Below are 19401 nucleotides of genomic sequence, written 5' to 3'. Positions count from 1 at the left end.
CAATCTGGGTTAAAAGTAAATCACACAAATCAAAATCACCATGAGATGCTATATTAAACCCATTAGGATGGATTTTGCCAAAAAAAAAAAAAACAAAAAAAAAAAACGGAAAATAACAAGTGTTAGCAAGGATGTGGAGAGGTAAGAATTCTTGTGCATTGCTGTTGGGAATGCAAACTGGTGACGCTGCAGTGGAAAACAATTTGGTGGTTCCTCAAAAAGTTAAACAGGTTTTTAAAAGTTAAAAATAAAAATTATTATCATACCATCCAGTAATTCCACCTCTTTTTTTTTTTTTGTCTTTTTGTCTTGAGCTGCTCCTGCGGCACATGGAGGTTCCCAGGCTAGGGGTCGAATCGGAGCTGTAGTCACTGGCCTACACCACAGCCACAGCCACAGCCACACAGGATCCGAGCCCCATCCGTGACCCACACCACAGCTAAAGGCAACGCCAGATCCTTAACCCACTGAGCAAGGCCAGGGACCAAACCCACAACCTCATGTTTCCTCATCAGATTCATTAACCACTGTGCCACGACGGGAACTCCCAATTCCACTTCTATATACTCAAAAGGTCCTGGAAGTAGGGTCTTGAACAGATATCTGTACATCAAGGTTCATAGAAGCAACATTATTAACAAATGTCAAAAGCTAAAAATAGGGAATGCTCATCATACCTCAGCAATAACAGACCTGATTAGAATCCATGAGGACTGGCCCTGCTCAGTGGGTTAAGGATCTGGCATTGCCGTGAGCTGTGGTGTAGGTCACAGACACAGCTTGAATCTGGCGTTGCTGTAGGTGTGGTGTAGGCCAGCAGTTGCAGCTCCAATTTGACGCCTAGCCTGGGAACTTCTATATGCCATGGGTGCAGCTCCCAAAAGACATACATGCACACAAAAGGTAAAAACAGAGTTCCCTTATGGCTAGTGGGTTAAGGATCTGGCTGCTGTGGCTTGGGTTGCTACTGTGGTGCAGGTTTGATGCCTGGCCCAGGAATTCCCACATGCCTCGGGCAAGGTCACAAAAAGGTTAAAACAAATAGAAACCCTTTAACAGATGAATGAATAAACAATTGGGAAACTTTGAGGCATGCTACAACATGGAGGAACTTAAAAACATTATTAAGTGAAATAAGCCAGACAGATAAATAAGTATAATTCTACTTTTTTAGGTACCTAGCATAATCAAATTCATAGTGAATAGAAGTGTTCAGGAGTTCCCGTGGTGGCTCAGTGATTAACGAATTCGACTGGGAACCATGAGGTTGCAGGTTCCATCCCTGGTCTTGCTTACTGGGTTAAGGATCCGGCGTTGCCGTGAGCCGTGGTGTAGGTCGCAGACATGGCTCAGATCTGGCGTGGCTGTGGTGTAGGCCAGCGGCTACAGCTCCAATTAGACCCCCTAATCTGGGAACCTCCATATGCCGAGGGTGCGGCCCTAAAAAGACAAAAACCAAAAACCAAACAGAACAGTGTTCACTAGGCACTGGGTGAAAGTCGGGATTAGGAGTACTGTTTAATGGGTGTAGAGCTACTGTTTTGGAATGATGGAAAAGTTCTGTGAATGGATAATGTTGACGATTGCACAATGCTGTCAGTATACTTAAAGGCAATAAATTACACTCTTAAAAATAGTAAAGTTAATGTTATGTATTTTTTACCACAATGAAAGAAAAAAAGTAAATCCTATCAGTTCATTTATACTGTTTTTATCATATTGATACAGCAATGGCATTCCTTTGGACGCTTCTATTTTGTCTCAGAATGAACTCAGCCAAATACTTTCAGATATTCCTTAGAGAATAATATTCTTTTCCTTAGGCAAATCAAACAGAGAAAACAAATAGTAGAGGTGAGAGAAGGGAAAAATCTAACTTGTAAGGCATTACAGTTGAGCCTGTTAAGGCTAATAGTGAAAAAGAATAACTATCTAAAATTAATGTTAGGGATTATATTATTTTAGAGCAAGGACTTCCCTGATTTATAGGAAAATTGGTCAGTGTTACTGAACATATCTGAGAAAATGAATTCAGTTTTTTAAAAAACATTTTTAAGCTATGAGAAAAAATTGAAAAGATCATCTGGTATTTCTACACAAATCCCACTTTACATATAAGGAAATGGAAGAAACAATTTCCTAATAAATGAGGAAATTGATTAAATTTCAAAATTTTAATTGAAAAAGCCCAAACATTTTATGAATATATGAAGATACATCATTTGCTAATATTTAAGTAAGGTTAAGTAAGGTTAAGGCTTTTAGTGTATATATGCTGACTGAAATTCTAAAGTTTTTTTATAGGATCAGATCCATAATTCAAAGTTTATGAATTCTTTCAGTTTCTTTAAAGCAGAGCCAAAACTTTAAGATTTCTATGAAGTACTCTTGAGTATAGATATTTATAGTTTCTTTTTTCTTTAATCTTCTGTATTTTTCATGATCATATCTAATTCAAGAATAACTTTTTAAAGCAATTTGTCTTTACTGAGTTTTGTACCCAGCTTAAATTCATTAAACTAATTCTCATTCTATATATACTCACATTTTATCAGATTATAATCAATAAATGATTGTGTAATGAAAAAATTACTTTAAAAAGGCTTAGGAACAAATAAATAGAGAAACAAGCAAATTTGTAGAAAAAGAAATAAGTTGGTATATCAGAGAATAGCCTAAAAGCATAATAGTTTTCCTTCATTCACTTGGAACTACTTATTACTCTTTAACAAGATAATGGAGAGTGCGTGTTATCCAAGCAAATTAGTTAAGTGCTACTTGAGAGGAATAATAGCAATACTCCTAAGAACACCTTCAACACTACCTTATAAAAACTGAGTAAAGCTGACCCCTGAATAACACTGGTTTGAAAATTGCATGCGTCTGCTTACATGCAGATTTTTTTCAGTAGTAAATACTACAGCACAATCTGCTGTTGGTTGGAATGGGGTGGGGGGAAGTGCAGTGGAATGATGAATGTGGGGGAGGGGGGCAGACTTTTAGAGCATTAAGGAGTGACACCTCTAAATGCCGCCCCCCCCATGCTGTTCAGGAGTCAATGGTACTTTCTGTGAGTCAAGCTGAAATTTCACATGCATTAGAAAAGCAGCCACTGAACTGTTACACAGATTAAATGATGGTTTTAATGAATACCCTATGTAACTTTAAAGCATTATCCAATAGTAATTTTTAATAGTCTGCCAATATTAAAACCCAGGACTGTCAAAGAACTCCTCCTCTGGCTTGATATTGCCATTGAAATATAAGGGATCTTTCACAAAAATAACAGAAATTCGATATATGATAAACAAAAAAGAAGGCGGCACTTCATTTTCTCTGGGGGAGAGCCCTTTAATTTCCCTCACCTACTTTGTGTCTTCATTTTAATGCTTCTTTAGAGCTTGTTATTTCAACTACTCTAGATTAGTTTTTCCTATTTTTAAACTTATGTAAATGGAGTCACACAGTATGTATTCTTTCAAAAAGCTTTAAAAAGTATAATTCACATACAATAATCTGCATAAATTATCTAATTAGATAAGTTTTGACACATCTAAGTTTTGAAACCAAAACTACAATCAAGATAGGAACATATTCATTGCATCCAAAAGTTTTATCATATCCCCTTGTGATCACAGCCTCACAGAATTAGTTTAATGAATTTAAGTTTGGGTACAAAACTCAGTAAAGACAGCCTCATAGCAAACTTACCAGATAACTATGATTCTGTTTTCTGCCACTACAGTTTGAATTTTCTACAATTTAATTTAAGTGGAGTCATTCAGAATGTACTTGTTGTCTGGCAGCTAATCTTTCACTCAGTAGAAATATTCTGAGATTCACCCATATTGGTGCATGTATGAACACTTCTTTTATAAAGTAGTATTCTAGTATATGGATACTATTTGTTTACCTAGTCATCAGTTAATGGACATTGAGTTGCTTCTTTGGATATTACAAATAAAAATTCCTATAAGCATTCATATATGTGTTTATATGTACATACACTCTCATTTCTCTTGGATGAATACCTAGGAATAGGGTAGCTAGGTCATACAGTGTGTGTATATATAACTTTGTAAGAAACTGGCAAACTATTTTTCAAAGTAGTTGCACCACTTTGCATTCTCACCAGCAGTATGTGATAGTTCTAGCAGCTCCATAACCTGCAAATACTTGGTACGGTCAAAATTTTTAATGTTAGATACTTGAATAGCTGCTGTATGTTGTGTGCAGTTTGACGTTGTATGAACTGAAGTTTGCTTTTTAAGATATGCATATTCAAGTGCTATAGCATAATTTGCTAAAAACACTATTCTCTATAGAATGATTTCTGAAACTGTTAGAAAAAAATCAATCGTTGGTCTATTTGTGTACTATGTCCTCTGTTCCATGGATCTATTTGTATATCTTTAGGTCAATGCCACATTGCATTGATTACTGTAGTTTTACAATAAGTCTTGACTCCATGCAATGTAGGTCCTCTCATTTTTTTCTCTCCAAAGTTGGTTTGGCTATTCTAGTTCAGTGCTTTTCCATACTAATTTTAGAATAAGCTGGTCGACTTCTACAAAACAAACAAGTAATCTGCTGGGATTTTAATTAAATTATGTTGAATCTATAGACCAATTTGAGAACTGAGATCTTAACAGTCTTAAAGTCTATGAACATGCCCCCCTCTCTCCATTTACTTGGTTATTTTTCTCAACAATATTTTGCAGTGTTCATCTCAAAGCATAACATATAAAAATTTTTTTATCAAAGTATAGTTGATTTATAGTGTTCCTTCAATTTCTCCTGTTAAGCAAAGTGACTCAGCTACCCAAACACACACATTCTTTTTTTTTTTCATGTTCTAACGCAAGAGACTGAACACAGTTCCCTGTGCTATATAGCAGGACCCCATCACCCGTCCGTTCCAAATGTGAGTCTGCATTTATCTACCTCAAACTCCCCATCTGACTCCCTCTTCCCCTCTCCGCCTGGCAAACATAAGTCTGTCCTGCATGACTTTGATCTGTTTCTGCTTTGTAGATAGATCATGTGTGCCATATTTTAGACTCCATATGTAAGTTATATCATGGGGTGTTTGTCTTTCCCTTTCTGACTTACTTCACTTAGAATGAGACCCTCTAGTTTGTCCATGTTGCTGCAAGTGACATTATTTTGTCCTCTTTATGGCTGAATAATATTCCATTGTGTATATGTACCACGTTTTCTTAATTCATTTATCTGTTGATGGGCATTTAGGTTGTTTCCATGTCTTGGCTACTGTAAATATTAGCTGCAATGAACATAGGGATGCATGTATCTTTTTCAATGAAAGTTTTGTCTGCATAGATGCCCAAGAGTGGGATTGCTGGATCATGTGGTAGTTCTATATTTAGTTTTCTGAGGTACCTCCATACTGCTTTCTTTTCTTTTCTTTTCTTTTTTTTTTTTGTCTTTTTCCCATTTCTTGGGCCGCTCCCGCGGCATATGGAGGTTCCTAGGCTAGGGGTCGAATCAGAGCTGTAGCCACCAGCCTACGCCAGAGCCACAGCAACGGGGGATCCAAGCCACGTCTGCGACCTACACCACAGCTCATGGCAACGCCGGATCGTTAACCCACTGAGCAAGGGCAGGAACTGAACCTGCAACCTCATGGTTCCTAGTCGGATTCGTTAACCCCTGCGCCACGACGGGAACTCCTTTTTTTTTTTTCATACTGCTTTCTATAGTGGTTGTACCAATTTACATTTCCACCAACAGTGAAGGAGGGTTCCCTTTTTTTCACATCCTCTCCAGCATTTCTTGTTTACTGACTTGTTAATGATGGCATTCTCACTGGTGCGAGGTAGTATCTCACTGTAGTTATGATTTGCATTTCTCTAATAATTAGTGATGTTGAGCATGATTTCATGTGCCTGCTGGCCATCTGTATGTCTTCTTTGGAGAAATGTCTATTTAGGTCTTCTGCCCATTTTCCAACTGGGTTGTTTTTTTGTTGTTGAGTTGTATGAATTGTTTGCATATTTTGGAGATTAAGCCTTGTTGGTTACATCATTTGCAAAGATTTTCTCTCATTCTGTGGGTTGTCTTTTCATTTTTTTAATGGTTTCCTTTGCTGTGCAAAAGCTTTTGAGTTTAATTAAGTCCCATTGGTTTATTTTTGTTTTTATTGTCATTATTCTAGGAGGTGGATCAAACAAGATGTTGCTATGATTTATGACAAAGAGTGTTCTGTCTGTTTTCCTCTAGGAGTAGTATCTGGCCTTACATGTTATATATTTTTGTGGTAATGGAAAAGAAATTTTAAATTTAAATTTCTGAGAGTTTGCTGCTACTATGTAGAAATACAATGGGTTTTCTTATGTTTATCTTGTCTACCACAATCTTGATAACTCACTTTTACTTCTAATAGCTCTTTGTAGATTTCATAGGTTTTTCTACAAAGACAATCATAGTGTTTGATAAGACAGTTTTTCTTCCTTTCTAATCTGGATGTTATTCATGCCTTATCAGCAGTGGCTAGAACCTCCAGTACAATGTTGGATAGAAGTGGAAGGAGTGAACATTTTTGTTTTGTCCCTGGCCTCAGAGGAAAGCATTCAGTTTTTAATCATTAAGTATGATGTTAGCTATACATCTTTTGGTAGATATCCTGCACTGGGTTGAAGAAGTTCCCTTTTATTCTTAGTTTTTTTTTTTTTTTTTTTTTTTTAAAGAAGGAATGGATGTTAGATTTTAACATGTTTTTTCTGTGTCTATTAAGATAAAAATGTTTTTTTGTTTTTACTAAGGTGAATTGTATTGATTGGTAAACCAACCCTACTGTCCTGGTCATGATGAATTATCCTTTTTATATATTATCAGGCTGGATTGGTTAAAATCACAAAAAATATCTGTCAAAATTCAACATCCATTCCTGACAAAAAGCCCTCAGAGTACTAAAAATGGAAGAGAACTTCTTCAACCCAATGGTGGAGACTGTATGCATACTGGGGTAATACTGCTATGAGGGACAACAGGAGCTTCACTCTAGACTAATTTTGCCCCACTAGTGTTCTGAGTACCCTATCTGAAGCCTATGAATCATGAGGTTATCAGCTTTGACTAGTAGAATGAGAATGGTTACTCTGAAGATTATTCCCTAGGTTCTTTTCAGGTGGTTCTTTCCCCAGCCTTCATTAGTTTCTTCACAACTGATTAGTACTCAGCTAAAAAACTTGGGTGGGACTCAGCCAATCTCTCACTCCATGAAGCGCTTTCCTTTCTGGTACCATGAACTGCACACTCCAGCTAGCTATCTGTTAGATTTCCTGAACTTCCAGCTCCGTCTCCTCAATTCAAAGAGATTGCCTAGCTCTGCGAGGGTTCTCCTCTACGCAATGGCCTGGAAATTCTTTCCAAGTGGTAAACTGGGATAATTATAGCACTCATTTATTGCTTGTCTTACAAGGATCACTTTCCTTCATCAACCTTGAAGAGACAGCCTTGGTGGACAAGGCCTCTTTTTTTTAAAATACTTTTTGAGGTTATCAAAAAAGCTTTAAACATCAATACTAGTATACAATTCTATGAAAGGAAAAATGGCATCAGGTAGAAAATAAGAGGCAAGTGCATTTGGTTTTACCTAAGTGTTGACATTTTTAGAACTTATATTAAACACAGTAGATTTGGGAGTCTTTTGGAAGGAGGAAGAGGAGGAAAAGGACAAAATAATCCTATCTATATTCCCTGAGAAATATATTTCACACTCCATTGCAATTTAGAAATGAAATGTCCCTTGTCTCCTAGAGAAGTGAAGAGTTTATTATTACTAGCATATTCAAGGAGAACAGTGAAAGATGCGATTAAAGAGATAAAGCTCATAATACCATACTTGCTTGTTATAATAGAGTATGGTATCATTTTTTTTATCCTTACTAAATTTCATCACTCAACTGATATTCCCAATCTATTAAAATTGTTCAAAGTCTCATTTTAAAGTTCAACTTACTTGATATTTGTTAATGTACTGCATTATTTGCATCCTCCACACTTACATTATCTGCAGATACAGCTTTATCTGAATTTTTGTTTTTGTTTTTAGGGCTGTACTGTGGGATATGGAAGTTCCCAGGCTAGGGGTTGAATCGGAGCTGCAGCTGCTGGCCCACGCCACAGCCACAGCAACATGGGATCCAAGCCACATCTGCAACCCATACTGAAGCTTGAGGCAATGGCAGATCCTTAACCCATCGAGCAAGGCCAGGGATCGAACCCACATCCTTATGGATACTAAACGGGTTCGTTACTGCTGAGCCACAATGATATCTCCCTTTATCTGAATATTTGATAGTTTACTTGAGCAAAGCTCAGGGTAAACACTGAGGCATATCATAGAGATCTATTAATTTATCAGAAGGTTTTGTGAGCCTGGCTCAATAAAATGTCAAATATATCTAACTTCCATGTATCTAAAATTTATTATTCTATAAGCCACATTATGACAAATCATCACAAATATACTATACACCCACCGTTTACTGGTCTGCCATAACAGGTACTACCTATTTCTTGAAATGAATTTATATGAATTGCAATCATATCAAAAAAATGAAAAGATATCCTGACATGACTTGAATCCATGTGGCAGCTTGTAATTTTATGACTTCCTCTTCTAAGTAGGGAAAAATAATTTCTTTAATAATCTATACTAAATTCTAGTCAAATTTTACTGATTCAAAGACTCACTCACTTTTTAAAAATTATGATAAAATATACATTCAAATTGTACCATGTATGAGAATCCATTCCTTTTCAAGGCTGAATAATATTCCACTGTATGTATATAAGAATTTGTTTATCTATTCATTTGCTGAAGAACATTTGGTTTGTTTCCAACTTTTGGCAACTGTGAATAACGCTGCTAAGCATTGATGTACGAGTATTTGAATCCCTGCTTTGAAGTTTTTTGGGTTATACCCAAAAGTGGAATTGCTGTGATCATATGATGATAATTCTCTTTTTAATGTTTTGAGGAACCACGAAATTATTTTCCACAGCAGCTGTACCATTTTACATTCCCATCAGCTATGCACAATGGTTCCCATTTCTCCACGTCTTTGTCAATGCTTGTTATTTTCCATTTTTTTTAAAAATAACCATCTTAATGAGCGTCAAGTAATATCTCATTTTGGTTTAATAAGAATTTCTCAAACGATTAGTGATGGTGAGCATTTTCCATATATATTGGCCATTTGTGTATCTTCTTTGGCGAAATCTTTAAGTCCTTTGACAATTTTCACACTAGATTGTTTTCTTGTTGAGATATACCTGAGTTATAAAACATGGATATTGATCCCTTATCCTATATATTAATTGCAAATATTTTCTCCCATCCATGGGCTGTCTTTGCACTTTCTTAATAGTATCCTTTGATCATAAAAGTCAAAAAAATTTTTATTATAGTTGATTTACAATGTTCTATCAATTTCTTCTGTAAATCAAAGTGATCCAGTTATACATATATATATACATTCTTTTTTTTTTTTTTTTTTTTTTTGTCTTTTTGCTATTTCTTGGGCCGCTCCCACGGCATATGGAGGTTCCCAGGCTAGGGGTCGAATCGGAGCTGTAGCTGCCAGCCTACGCCTGAGCTACAGCAACGCTGGATCCAAGTTGCGTCTGCGACCTATACACCACAGCTCACGGCGACGCTGGATTGTTAACCCACTGAGCAAGGGCAGGGACTGAACCTGCAACCTCATGGTTCCTAGTCGGATTCGTTAACTACTGCGCCACGACGGAACTCCATATATATACATTCTTTTTCTCATGTTATCTTCTATCATGTTCTATTTAATTTTGATGAAGTCCAATTACTTTTTCTGTTGATTGCACATTGGAGTTTTTTTAAACAATGAAGGCCATGTTGATATCATTAGCATTTTCTTCAAACCTAATCATTCTTGGGCCTCATTTCTCTGAAAAACTTTTAGCATTGTTCTGTGGTTCTTTAAATGCTTCCTATGTTTTTTACATATGCTTTACAAATTTGAGTTCTTATTAAAGAGTTTTTTTTTGTGTGCTCCACAATGCTTTTTATTTTTATTAAGGTTCCTCCTCATTTTCTTTTTAATTAAGGTCCTTCAAGATTCTTAAAAGTCAGAATTGAATTTTTGATGGTATTAATCCTCTCAAGTGGTCTACTTCCAAAATCTTACTCTCTGGAATGATATTTATCTCTTTAAAAAGTTTTAAAGTTTGTCTTCTTAAAGTTTAGAGCATTTATTAAGTATTGCCATTCTACTCTTTCCTAACTATAAAAAACTCTAGGTTCAAGTATCAGTTGCTTCAAAAGATTCTCAGATTACTAAAGTAATGACCAGTTCTTTAATGCCATTTAAAGAGCTAGAGTTGTACATTTGGTAGGTACCTTCTTTACCTTTCAGAAAATACAAATGAAAAAAGGAAAAATCTAAAACATGAATTTTAGTTAAATGAGACTTGTAGCAGATATCTAGAAGATTAAGGCTTTTACTGCTATTTCTTGCCACTATGTCAGTCTGTGAATCATTAAGAATGTTGCATTTCCTTCAACTGCTGAGTGCCTTGGAAGATATTCACACCGTATTATTTCCACAAATAACCCATAAATTACTTCCAGGTCAAATTTTATGTTATTCTAGGCAGACAACACAATTACCTCATTTAGATACAAAATCGATGAATATAATCAAACTATGTTAAAACCATAGACCTTAAGTCACAATGGACTTCTGAGGTAAATAATACACCTTCACTTTATACATAAAGACTGTGACATTCACGAAGGTTAATGATACTGCCCAGGTCGCATGAAGATAGACTGAAGGTCTCTCTCTTTTTCTAGTTTATGGATTTTTAAAATCTACGGGTTAGACAGAAGCTATTAACACTACATAAGCAAAAAAAAGTAATTATTTTCCACTGATTTAGAATGAAAGAAAATAACTTATTGGTGAGAAGAAAAATTAGTTCAAATTTATAAATGCTAAGGATGAGGGGAAGAGTTGACTGAAAAAGGTGATGAAAATGTTTTTATCTTGCCCTTGGTCATAGTGACATGACAGACATATATTTGCAAAAAGGTCACAGAAATGTATACTAAGAAGAGTGACTTTTACTATACTTAAGTTATAAACTTCAATAAGCCTAATCCTTTAAAAGACTAATTTTTTACTGTATAAGAAATTAGTATACTCTGAAGGAATTACTGAAAATACTGGGTTCGAGTGGTCCAAATTGAGGCAGTTTTACGGTGTAATTCTCAAGCATATCTATGCAAATATTTAGGTTTTTATTTACATATTTCTAAACATATACACAAATCAGAACCCAAACAACCAGGTACCATAAAATAAAAAAAGTTACTCACCGTCTCATTTCCAAAAAGTATGTCAACATAAGGCATAACTTTCATCAATGATTCCTTGTAGAACTGACTAATAAATGGTGCAGACAGATTCAAAGTAAAAATTCTGTTGTTTTCAGAAGCATGGTGAGCCACTTTTAAAACTGACTCTGGGGAAACTGTGAGGAAAAAACCCTGCATAAAGAAGAAAATGGGGGTGTTAGAAATATTATCTCCACAGAGTCACCCTCAGTGAGAATAAAAGAAATCTCTACATGATGTAGGCTTTTGCACTTTGTGGCGATTTCCTTAACAAATGATTATGAGAAAAGTTTATCATATGAGTAGCATTCTACTTTTTTTTTTTTTTTTTTTTTTTTGCTGTACCCGAGGCATGCAGAGGTTCCTAGGTCAGGGATCAAACCTGTGCCAGAGCAGTGACCTGGAGCATAGCAATGACAACACCGGATCCTTACCCCAATAGTCCATCAGGGAACACCAATGAGTACTATATGCATCATATTCTCCCATTACATCAGAGAATAAGACATGTATTTCAGAATTGTATATACAGTATTGAAAAGAATTCTGAAAATCTACATAAAAGTTATTGAAAGGTCTCATTCAGGACAATTATTACTTTTTGATTACAGAAAGGGTAACAAAAGCAGATTAGGTCCTTACAGCTTCATACGAACAGTTTGGATTCTTGTAAGTGACTTGGTATGTATTTTAAAATGAAACTAGGTTACTAAAATGATAGTTTGTTAACCTTATAAAACAACCAGATTGAATTTTTAAGGAAGGTCCTGAATTAGTATTTTGAAATAATGAGAAAATAATACAGTAATAAAATAAAACACTATTCTCACTATAATTTCATGTCAGGAGAGTTATATTTTAAAATGCTATTTAGCTATATCTTAAGTATTAGTAAGAGTCTTTTATATATTTATGCTTTCCAGATGCAAGAAAGTATGAGCAAAGACATGTATGCTTATGTAGGAAATTGGTTTCGATGATTCATAAGGAAATGAAGGAATACACAAAGGGCAGAAGAACATCAAATCGGAAAGGCCAGCTGAGTTAAGAATACAAAAGGTCTTGAGTGGTAGGTTAGGAGTCTATTAGGTGGGGTGGGGATAAATGATGGTAATGAAGTTTCCCTTGAGAGAAAGGAATAACAAGCTTACAAGAGAATTCAAAGGTTAATTTGGTAGCATTAATCAATAAATACCTGCATTTGGTTCTGTAAAGGGAAATCATACAAGGAGTATTACATATTGGACTCAGCAACTGTTTAAGATGTGAGTGACAAAGGAGAAAAGAAATCAGAAGATCATTAAGGTTTTAAACCTGGTTTTATTATTAATAGAAATAGGAAAATCCATAATAAGATCTGTCTTGGATGTCAAAGAAAGGGGGTCAGTTGTAGTCATATTACATTAGAGGTGTTATGGGACCTTCAAGTATGTATCAGGAAGTTGGACTCAGGAGAAAGGTCATGGAAGAAGGTGATGGTAAAAGAAAGCTGTCATTCCCAAGAAAGAGAATGGAGAAAAACAGGAGGGCAAAGGATAAAACAGAGAAGAACAAAAGCCAGGGGAAAAAAGGAAAGGAAAAAAGTAGAATACAAGACAGATGGTCAAAAAACACAGGAAAAGATGTTCAACGTCACTAATTATTAGAGAAATGCAAATCAAAACCACTCTGAGGTCACCTTACACCAGCCAGAATGGCCAGCATCAGTCTACAAATAATAAACGCTGGAGAGCATGTGGAGAAAAGGGAACCCTATTTACACTGCTGGTGAGAATGTAAATTGGTGCAACCACTGTGGAAAACAGTATGGAGATTCCTCAGAAAACTAATAATAGAAGTACCATTTAATTCAGCAATCCCACTCCTGGGCATCTATCCAGAGAAAACCATGACTCAAGAAGATACATGTACTCCAATGTTCATTGCAGCGCTATATACAATAGCCAAGACATGGAAACAACCTAAATGTCCATCAACAGAGTAGTGGATCAAGAAGATGTGGTACATATACACAATGGAATGTTACTCAGCCATTAAAAGGAAAGAAATAATGGCATTTGCAGCAACTTGGATGGACCTAGAAATTATCATGCTAAGTGAACTCAGCCATTAAAAGGAAAGAAATAACAGCATTTGCAGCAACATGGATGGACCTAGAAATTATCATGCTAAGTGAAGTCAGTCAGACAGTAAGACACCAACATCAAATGCTATCACTTTCATGTGGAATCTGAAAAAAAGGACACAATGAACTTCTTTGCAGAACAGATACTGACTCACAGACTGAAAAACTTGTGGTTTCCAAATGAGACAGGTTAGGAAGTAGGGGGATGGGCTGGGGGTTTGGGATGGAAATGCTATAAAATTGGGTTGTGATGATCATTGTACAACTATAAATGTAATAAAATTAATTGAGCAATAAAAAAAGTAGAGTACAAGAAGAAGGCAAGTGGAAATAGAAGTGATGATAGAGAAATCCATCAGGGGAAATTTCAAGGATACTTAAAGGCACAGAAAGCTGTCAATAGGAGAGAGAAAAGGACTGAGCAAAAATCTCAGGATTTCATAATCAGGAGAAAGTACCTAAGTTATTAAGGCAAAAACAGTGGTTTAAAAAAAAGAATGGTGAGATAGGGTAAGGATTATAAATTACTTGGGGAGCTTTACCAGTGATTAATAATGGAATCATCTAAAATTCACTGAGCAATTCTTATGTTCCAGGCACTATACTAAAAGTTGTATGTATATCAACTTAGTTATTTTTTCTTAACATCAAACCAATGAGGTGGATATGGTTATTACTCTCATTTTATGAATAAAGAAGGCATGATAAGAGTGTTAAGAAATGTTTCCCAGGTGACAACTTATATATAAATATATGACAGAGTTTGAATTCAAATGACTCCAGAGGTAATGCCTGTGGTTTGAGTAGACAATTTTAGGGGAAGAAAGGGAGTAGTGGAGTTGTTTTTAAGAACAGGGAAGATGTGAGCATTTTTGCTCTTCAATGAGAAGGATCTAGTGGAGAAACAGAAGAATGAAGAAGCAAGAAAGGGAAAATAATTAGAGCAAAGGAACCAGAAGAAGTGAGGAAAATGACAATAAGAAGGGGAGAAGGGCTACCATATAAATGTTAGAAATAACCATGACAACACAAGGAAACTTTTTTTTTTTTGTCTTTTTGCCTTTTCTAGGGCCGCTCCGGCGGCATATGGAGGTTCCCAGGCTAGGGGTCGAATTGGAGCTGTAGCCACTAGCCTACGCCAGAGCCACAGCAACGCGGGATCCGAGCCGCGTCTGCAACCTACACCACAGCTCACGGCAACGTGGGATTGTTAACCCACTGAGCAAGGGCAGGGACTGAACCCGCAACCTCATGGTTCCTAGTTGGATTCGTTAACCACTGCGCCACGACGGGAACTCCAGGAAACTTATTTTAAAAGTTACAAAAAAGCTACTGAAAAACACGCTTATAACTGATGGGACAAACCACTTCTATCATGCAAACTCGAAAAGTTTAAAGGGAAAACATTTTGTGTTATTATTTTTAATGCTCAAAGTGAACATTAAAAGAATACTAAAAAATTAACTTTGTGGCAGGAGTCCTGTATATTGAGATCCATCTTTAAAGAGTTTCTTGCACTTATAAATTCTGAGATATAAAGAGAAAATTTTATACTATAATTGTATCTTATTAAGGCACTGCTAATGAAATTGTAATAAAAATATTTTCTTATCATAGTAACATAAAATTTTCACATCATTTAAAAATTCTGATCCATTAATTCTTTTTTTTTTCTTTTTCTTCTTTTTTGTTGTTTTGCCATTTCTAGGGCCGCTTCTGTGGCACATGGAGGTTCCCAGGCTAGGGGTCTAATCGGAGCTATAGCTGCCAGCCTACACCAGAGCCACAGCAATGCGGGATCCGAGCCGCATCTGCAAACTGCACCACAGCTCATGGCAACACCGGATCCTTAACCCACTGAGCAAGGCCAGGGATTGAACCTGCAACCTCATGGTTCCTAGTCAGACTTGTTAACCACTGAGCCACGGTAGGAACTCCACAATCCATTAATTCTTTACCAATATTCAACAGTTCTAAAAAATAACAAGTCTTAGGTAACATATTTAATGTTTTCATCTTACTTTCTTAACCCAATACCATGTGACTTGCAAACTATGAGCATGCAAGCTGCTTTACTATTTCTGTCACTTGGAGAATTAAAATGAACAGTTTATATAGCATCTTGCCTCCATAGTAATATGTATGTACTTGCTTTTTAGTCTTTCATATAAGGAGGAGACTTTACAGCTCCCCTTCCCCCTACTTTTCCCCAAACTGTTTCAGCATGAAATAAAAACCTCCCAGAGCTAGCATTCTGCCAGCCATGGATTAACCACAGACAGCCATAGAATGGTCTACATAAATAGTAACCTGGTCAAATAATTAGGCTTCTCACCGACTTCAGACTCAAAATTTGATCTGTGCTAAAATACATCTGATTGTAATTTAAGGTACAGAACAGCATGCCCCTGGAGTCTAAATTTGGCCTCTTTCCAAATGTGTGTATGTTGTGTGTTTTACTTTAAAATGCAACACAAGAGTATTGTGATGTGGACAGTATAACTTCAATTTTGTTAATTTTACAAAGAATACAACAAACTATCAGCTTTTAAATGAGTCAAATTCACAATTTAAATTAATTCCATTTTTGAATGGTCTCTTGTTTTTCTTTAAGTAAATATTTAGTATTTAAACAATTTAGGATTTGTGCTCTGTTGGACTGCAAAGACTTAAAATTGATGCCAACCATAATTTTCTTCCTAGATTTATATCTTCTGCTAGGCCACATGATCCAGACTGTGGTATCACCGAGAATAAAAACAGTGCCATTATAAATTCACACCCCCTCCCATATCAGGTTTGTAATAAAAACAGACTAAGAGATTATATGGCTATAGTTTAGAAAAATACTTTATATAATCAACAAAAATCTTGTAATTTTCTAAGTAGGGATTTCAGTCAACACAAGAGTTAACCTTGCTATTCTTTGTCCCTATAAGCAGCCAAAAGGAAAACAGATTCCAACACTTAGAGGCTGAGTAATATTAATCAGAATTTAGGGTAAAGTGAGACACTTTTATCCATTAGAGTGGAAAATGAAACAAAACAAAAAGGCAGGAGTGGGAGGAATGGGGAAAGACTAAGGCAGAGCCAAAGAACCATTTTAGCAGAGACAGACCTAAAGCTTGGAAATCCCTAGTATGTAGATTTGTTATAATTCAACCACTCTGAGGACTTATCAGGGTTCCTACATTCATGGGGAAATGTAGGTAATTGAAATATTTAAAATACTAAAATAAAAGAAATGAAATTGCTCATTTAAAATCACATTGGAAATAAAATACCTAGGAATAAACTTAACCAAAGATGTGAAATCCTATGCTATGAAAACTATACAACACTGATGAAGGTAAATGAAGATAATACAAAAAATTATAAAGATGTTCTATGTTCAATGATTAGAAGAACTAATATTGTTAAAATGTCCATACTGCACAAAGCAAACTATAGATTCATTGCAATTGCTATCAAAATACCCAAGGCATTTCCCAAAGATGTAGCACAAATAATCCTATACTACATGGAACGAAAAAAGACCTCAAACTTCCAAAGCAATCCTAAAAGAGAAGAGAGCTGGAAAAATCATGATCCCTGATGTCAGACTATACCATAAAGCTTTAGTAATCAAAACAGTATGGTATGGGCACAAAACCAGACACACAGATCAATGGAAGAGAAGAGAGAGCCAAGAAAGAAACTCATTAGTCAATTAATCTATGACAAAGAAGCAAGAATATACAACAGATAAATATACAACAGATATTTTGGTATTTGATGTTAGTAAATGTTCTAATTTTTTTTTTTTTTTACACATAGCTGTTCAGTTTTCCCAGCACCACATATTGAAGAGACTGTCTTTTTATCTCTTGTATATTCTAAAAGACCTAAAAGTAAGATGGGATACCATAAAATTCCTTGAGAAAAATAATGGCAGAACAGTCTTGGACATAAATCATAGCAATAATTTTTGGATGCATCTCCTGAAGCAAAGGAAATAAAAGCAGAAGTAAACAAATAGGACTTAACCAAACCTAAAAGCTTTTGTATAGCAAAGGTAACCATGTACAAAACTAAGGACAACGTAATGAATGAGAGAAAAAGTTTGCAATGATATGATGGATAAGGGGCTGATATCCAAAATGTTATATAAAAACTCATACAACCCACTAAATAAACAATCTGATTAAAAAATGGGAAGGAAAAAAAAAGAAAAAAATGGGAAGAATGTATGAAAAGACATTTTTCTAAAGGAGATATACAGATGGACAATAGGCACATGAAAAGATGCTTAAAATGCTAATCTTCAGAGAAATGTAAATCAAAAACATAATGAGATATCACCTCACACCTCTCAATATGGTTATCATCAAAAAGTCTTCACTGAATTCCCATTGTAGCACAGAGGAAACGAATCTGACTAGTATCTGTGAGGATGTGGGTTCGATCCGTGGCCTCATTCAGTGGGTCAGTGATCCATGAGCTGAGGTGATCCATGAGCTGAGGTGTAGGTTGCAGATGTGGCTTGGATCCCAAGTTGCTGTGGCTGTGGTGTAGCTCTGATTCGACCCCTAGCCTGGGAACTTCCATATGCTGCAAGTGCGGCCCTAAGAACAAAAACAAAACCAAAAAAAGAAAACAAAACAAAACAAAAAAACAAAAAACTCTTCAAATAACACATATTAGCAAGAATGTGGAGAAAAGGAGATACTTGTACACTGTTGGTGGGAATGTAAATTGGTGCAGTTACTTGGAAAATAGTACAGAGGTTCCTTAAAATACTAAAAACAGAACTACCACATGATCCAGCAACTCTAGCACTGACATACATCTGAAGAAAACAAAAACTGTAATTCTACTCTTGGGTATATAATTGGAAGAAAATAAAAACACTAATTTGAAAAGATAAATGTACCTCAATGTTTACATTATTATTTATATTCACATTATTTACAATAGCCAATATATGAAAGCAACCTAAGTGTTCATCAAGTGATGAGCAGATAAAGAAGATGTGGAAAATTACTTAGCCATAAAAATGAATGATATTTTTCCATTTGCACCAATGTGGATAGAACTAGAGACTTAAGCTTAGTGAAATAAGTCAGACAAAGAAAGACAAATACTCTTAACATTTACATGTGGAATCTAAGAAATAAAAAGAATGTATGTTAACAAAACAGAAACAGACTCACAGATGTAAAGAACACAACAGAGATTACCAGTGGGGAGACAGAATGGGGGAGGGGCAAGGCAGAGGTATGGGATTCAGGGAAAAAAAACCCCTACCATGTATAAATAACCAACAAGTACAGCTCAGGGAAATATACCCATTATTCTGTAAAACCTTCAAGTAAAGTATAATCTATTACAAAGCAGAATCAGTATGTTGTACCTGACATTAATGTAATATTGTAAATCAACCATAGTTCAATTAAAAAATAAAATATGTAAAATATTAAAAAAAGAAACATGGTAGTAACTTAATGATGAAGATAGGTGAAATTAATATATTAATACTATCACTGGGAATGCAACTGAAACTGTTATTTAGAAAATAATTTGGAAATACACATGAGGAACTATAAAAAAAATTCATACTCTTTGACCCATCTACTTAATGAGAGTCTACCTTAAGGAAATAATCTGAAATACAGAAAACATTCATTTAGGAACAGATCAGTATGCTATTTCACTGAAAACCTGGGAACAATGTAAATATTTAATAATAAAGGAATAAATAGTTAAGTAATAATTGGCGTATATATCCACTCTAAATCTGGCTATTATTTAAAATGTGAGTAGCACGACTAAAGATGTGAATTTCAAATTTTATTTAATTTTAATTTAAATGTTAAGAAGCCACATGTAGCTAATG

The 19401-nt window shown here is 35.4% G+C and overlaps 1 protein-coding gene across 10 annotated transcripts in view; it reads right to left on the bottom strand.

The window, feature by feature from the left end:
• Positions 1–19401, bottom strand: part of ADK (adenosine kinase) — a 481834-nt gene that overhangs the window by 135927 nt on the left and 326506 nt on the right. For all 10 annotated transcript variants that reach the window (XR_014828152.1, XR_014828151.1, XR_014828153.1 and 7 more), the window contains one exon: positions 11384–11554. Coding sequence is in view for 4 of the 10 variants with exons in the window: in XM_084997382.1 (XP_084853508.1) it covers positions 11384–11554 (171 nt within the window). In the remaining 6 variants the exon portion in view is untranslated. The remainder of the gene's footprint in view (positions 1–11383; positions 11555–19401) is intronic.

This window comes from Sus scrofa, chromosome 14 (assembly GCF_054392235.1).
Source record: "Sus scrofa isolate SSC_HxYL_T2T_F1_AM1 chromosome 14, Sscrofa_HxYL_maternal_Yorkshire_Landrace_v2.0, whole genome shotgun sequence".
Taxonomy (NCBI): domain Eukaryota; kingdom Metazoa; phylum Chordata; class Mammalia; order Artiodactyla; family Suidae; genus Sus; species Sus scrofa.
This window is presented reverse-complemented; position numbering and strand designations above follow the sequence as displayed.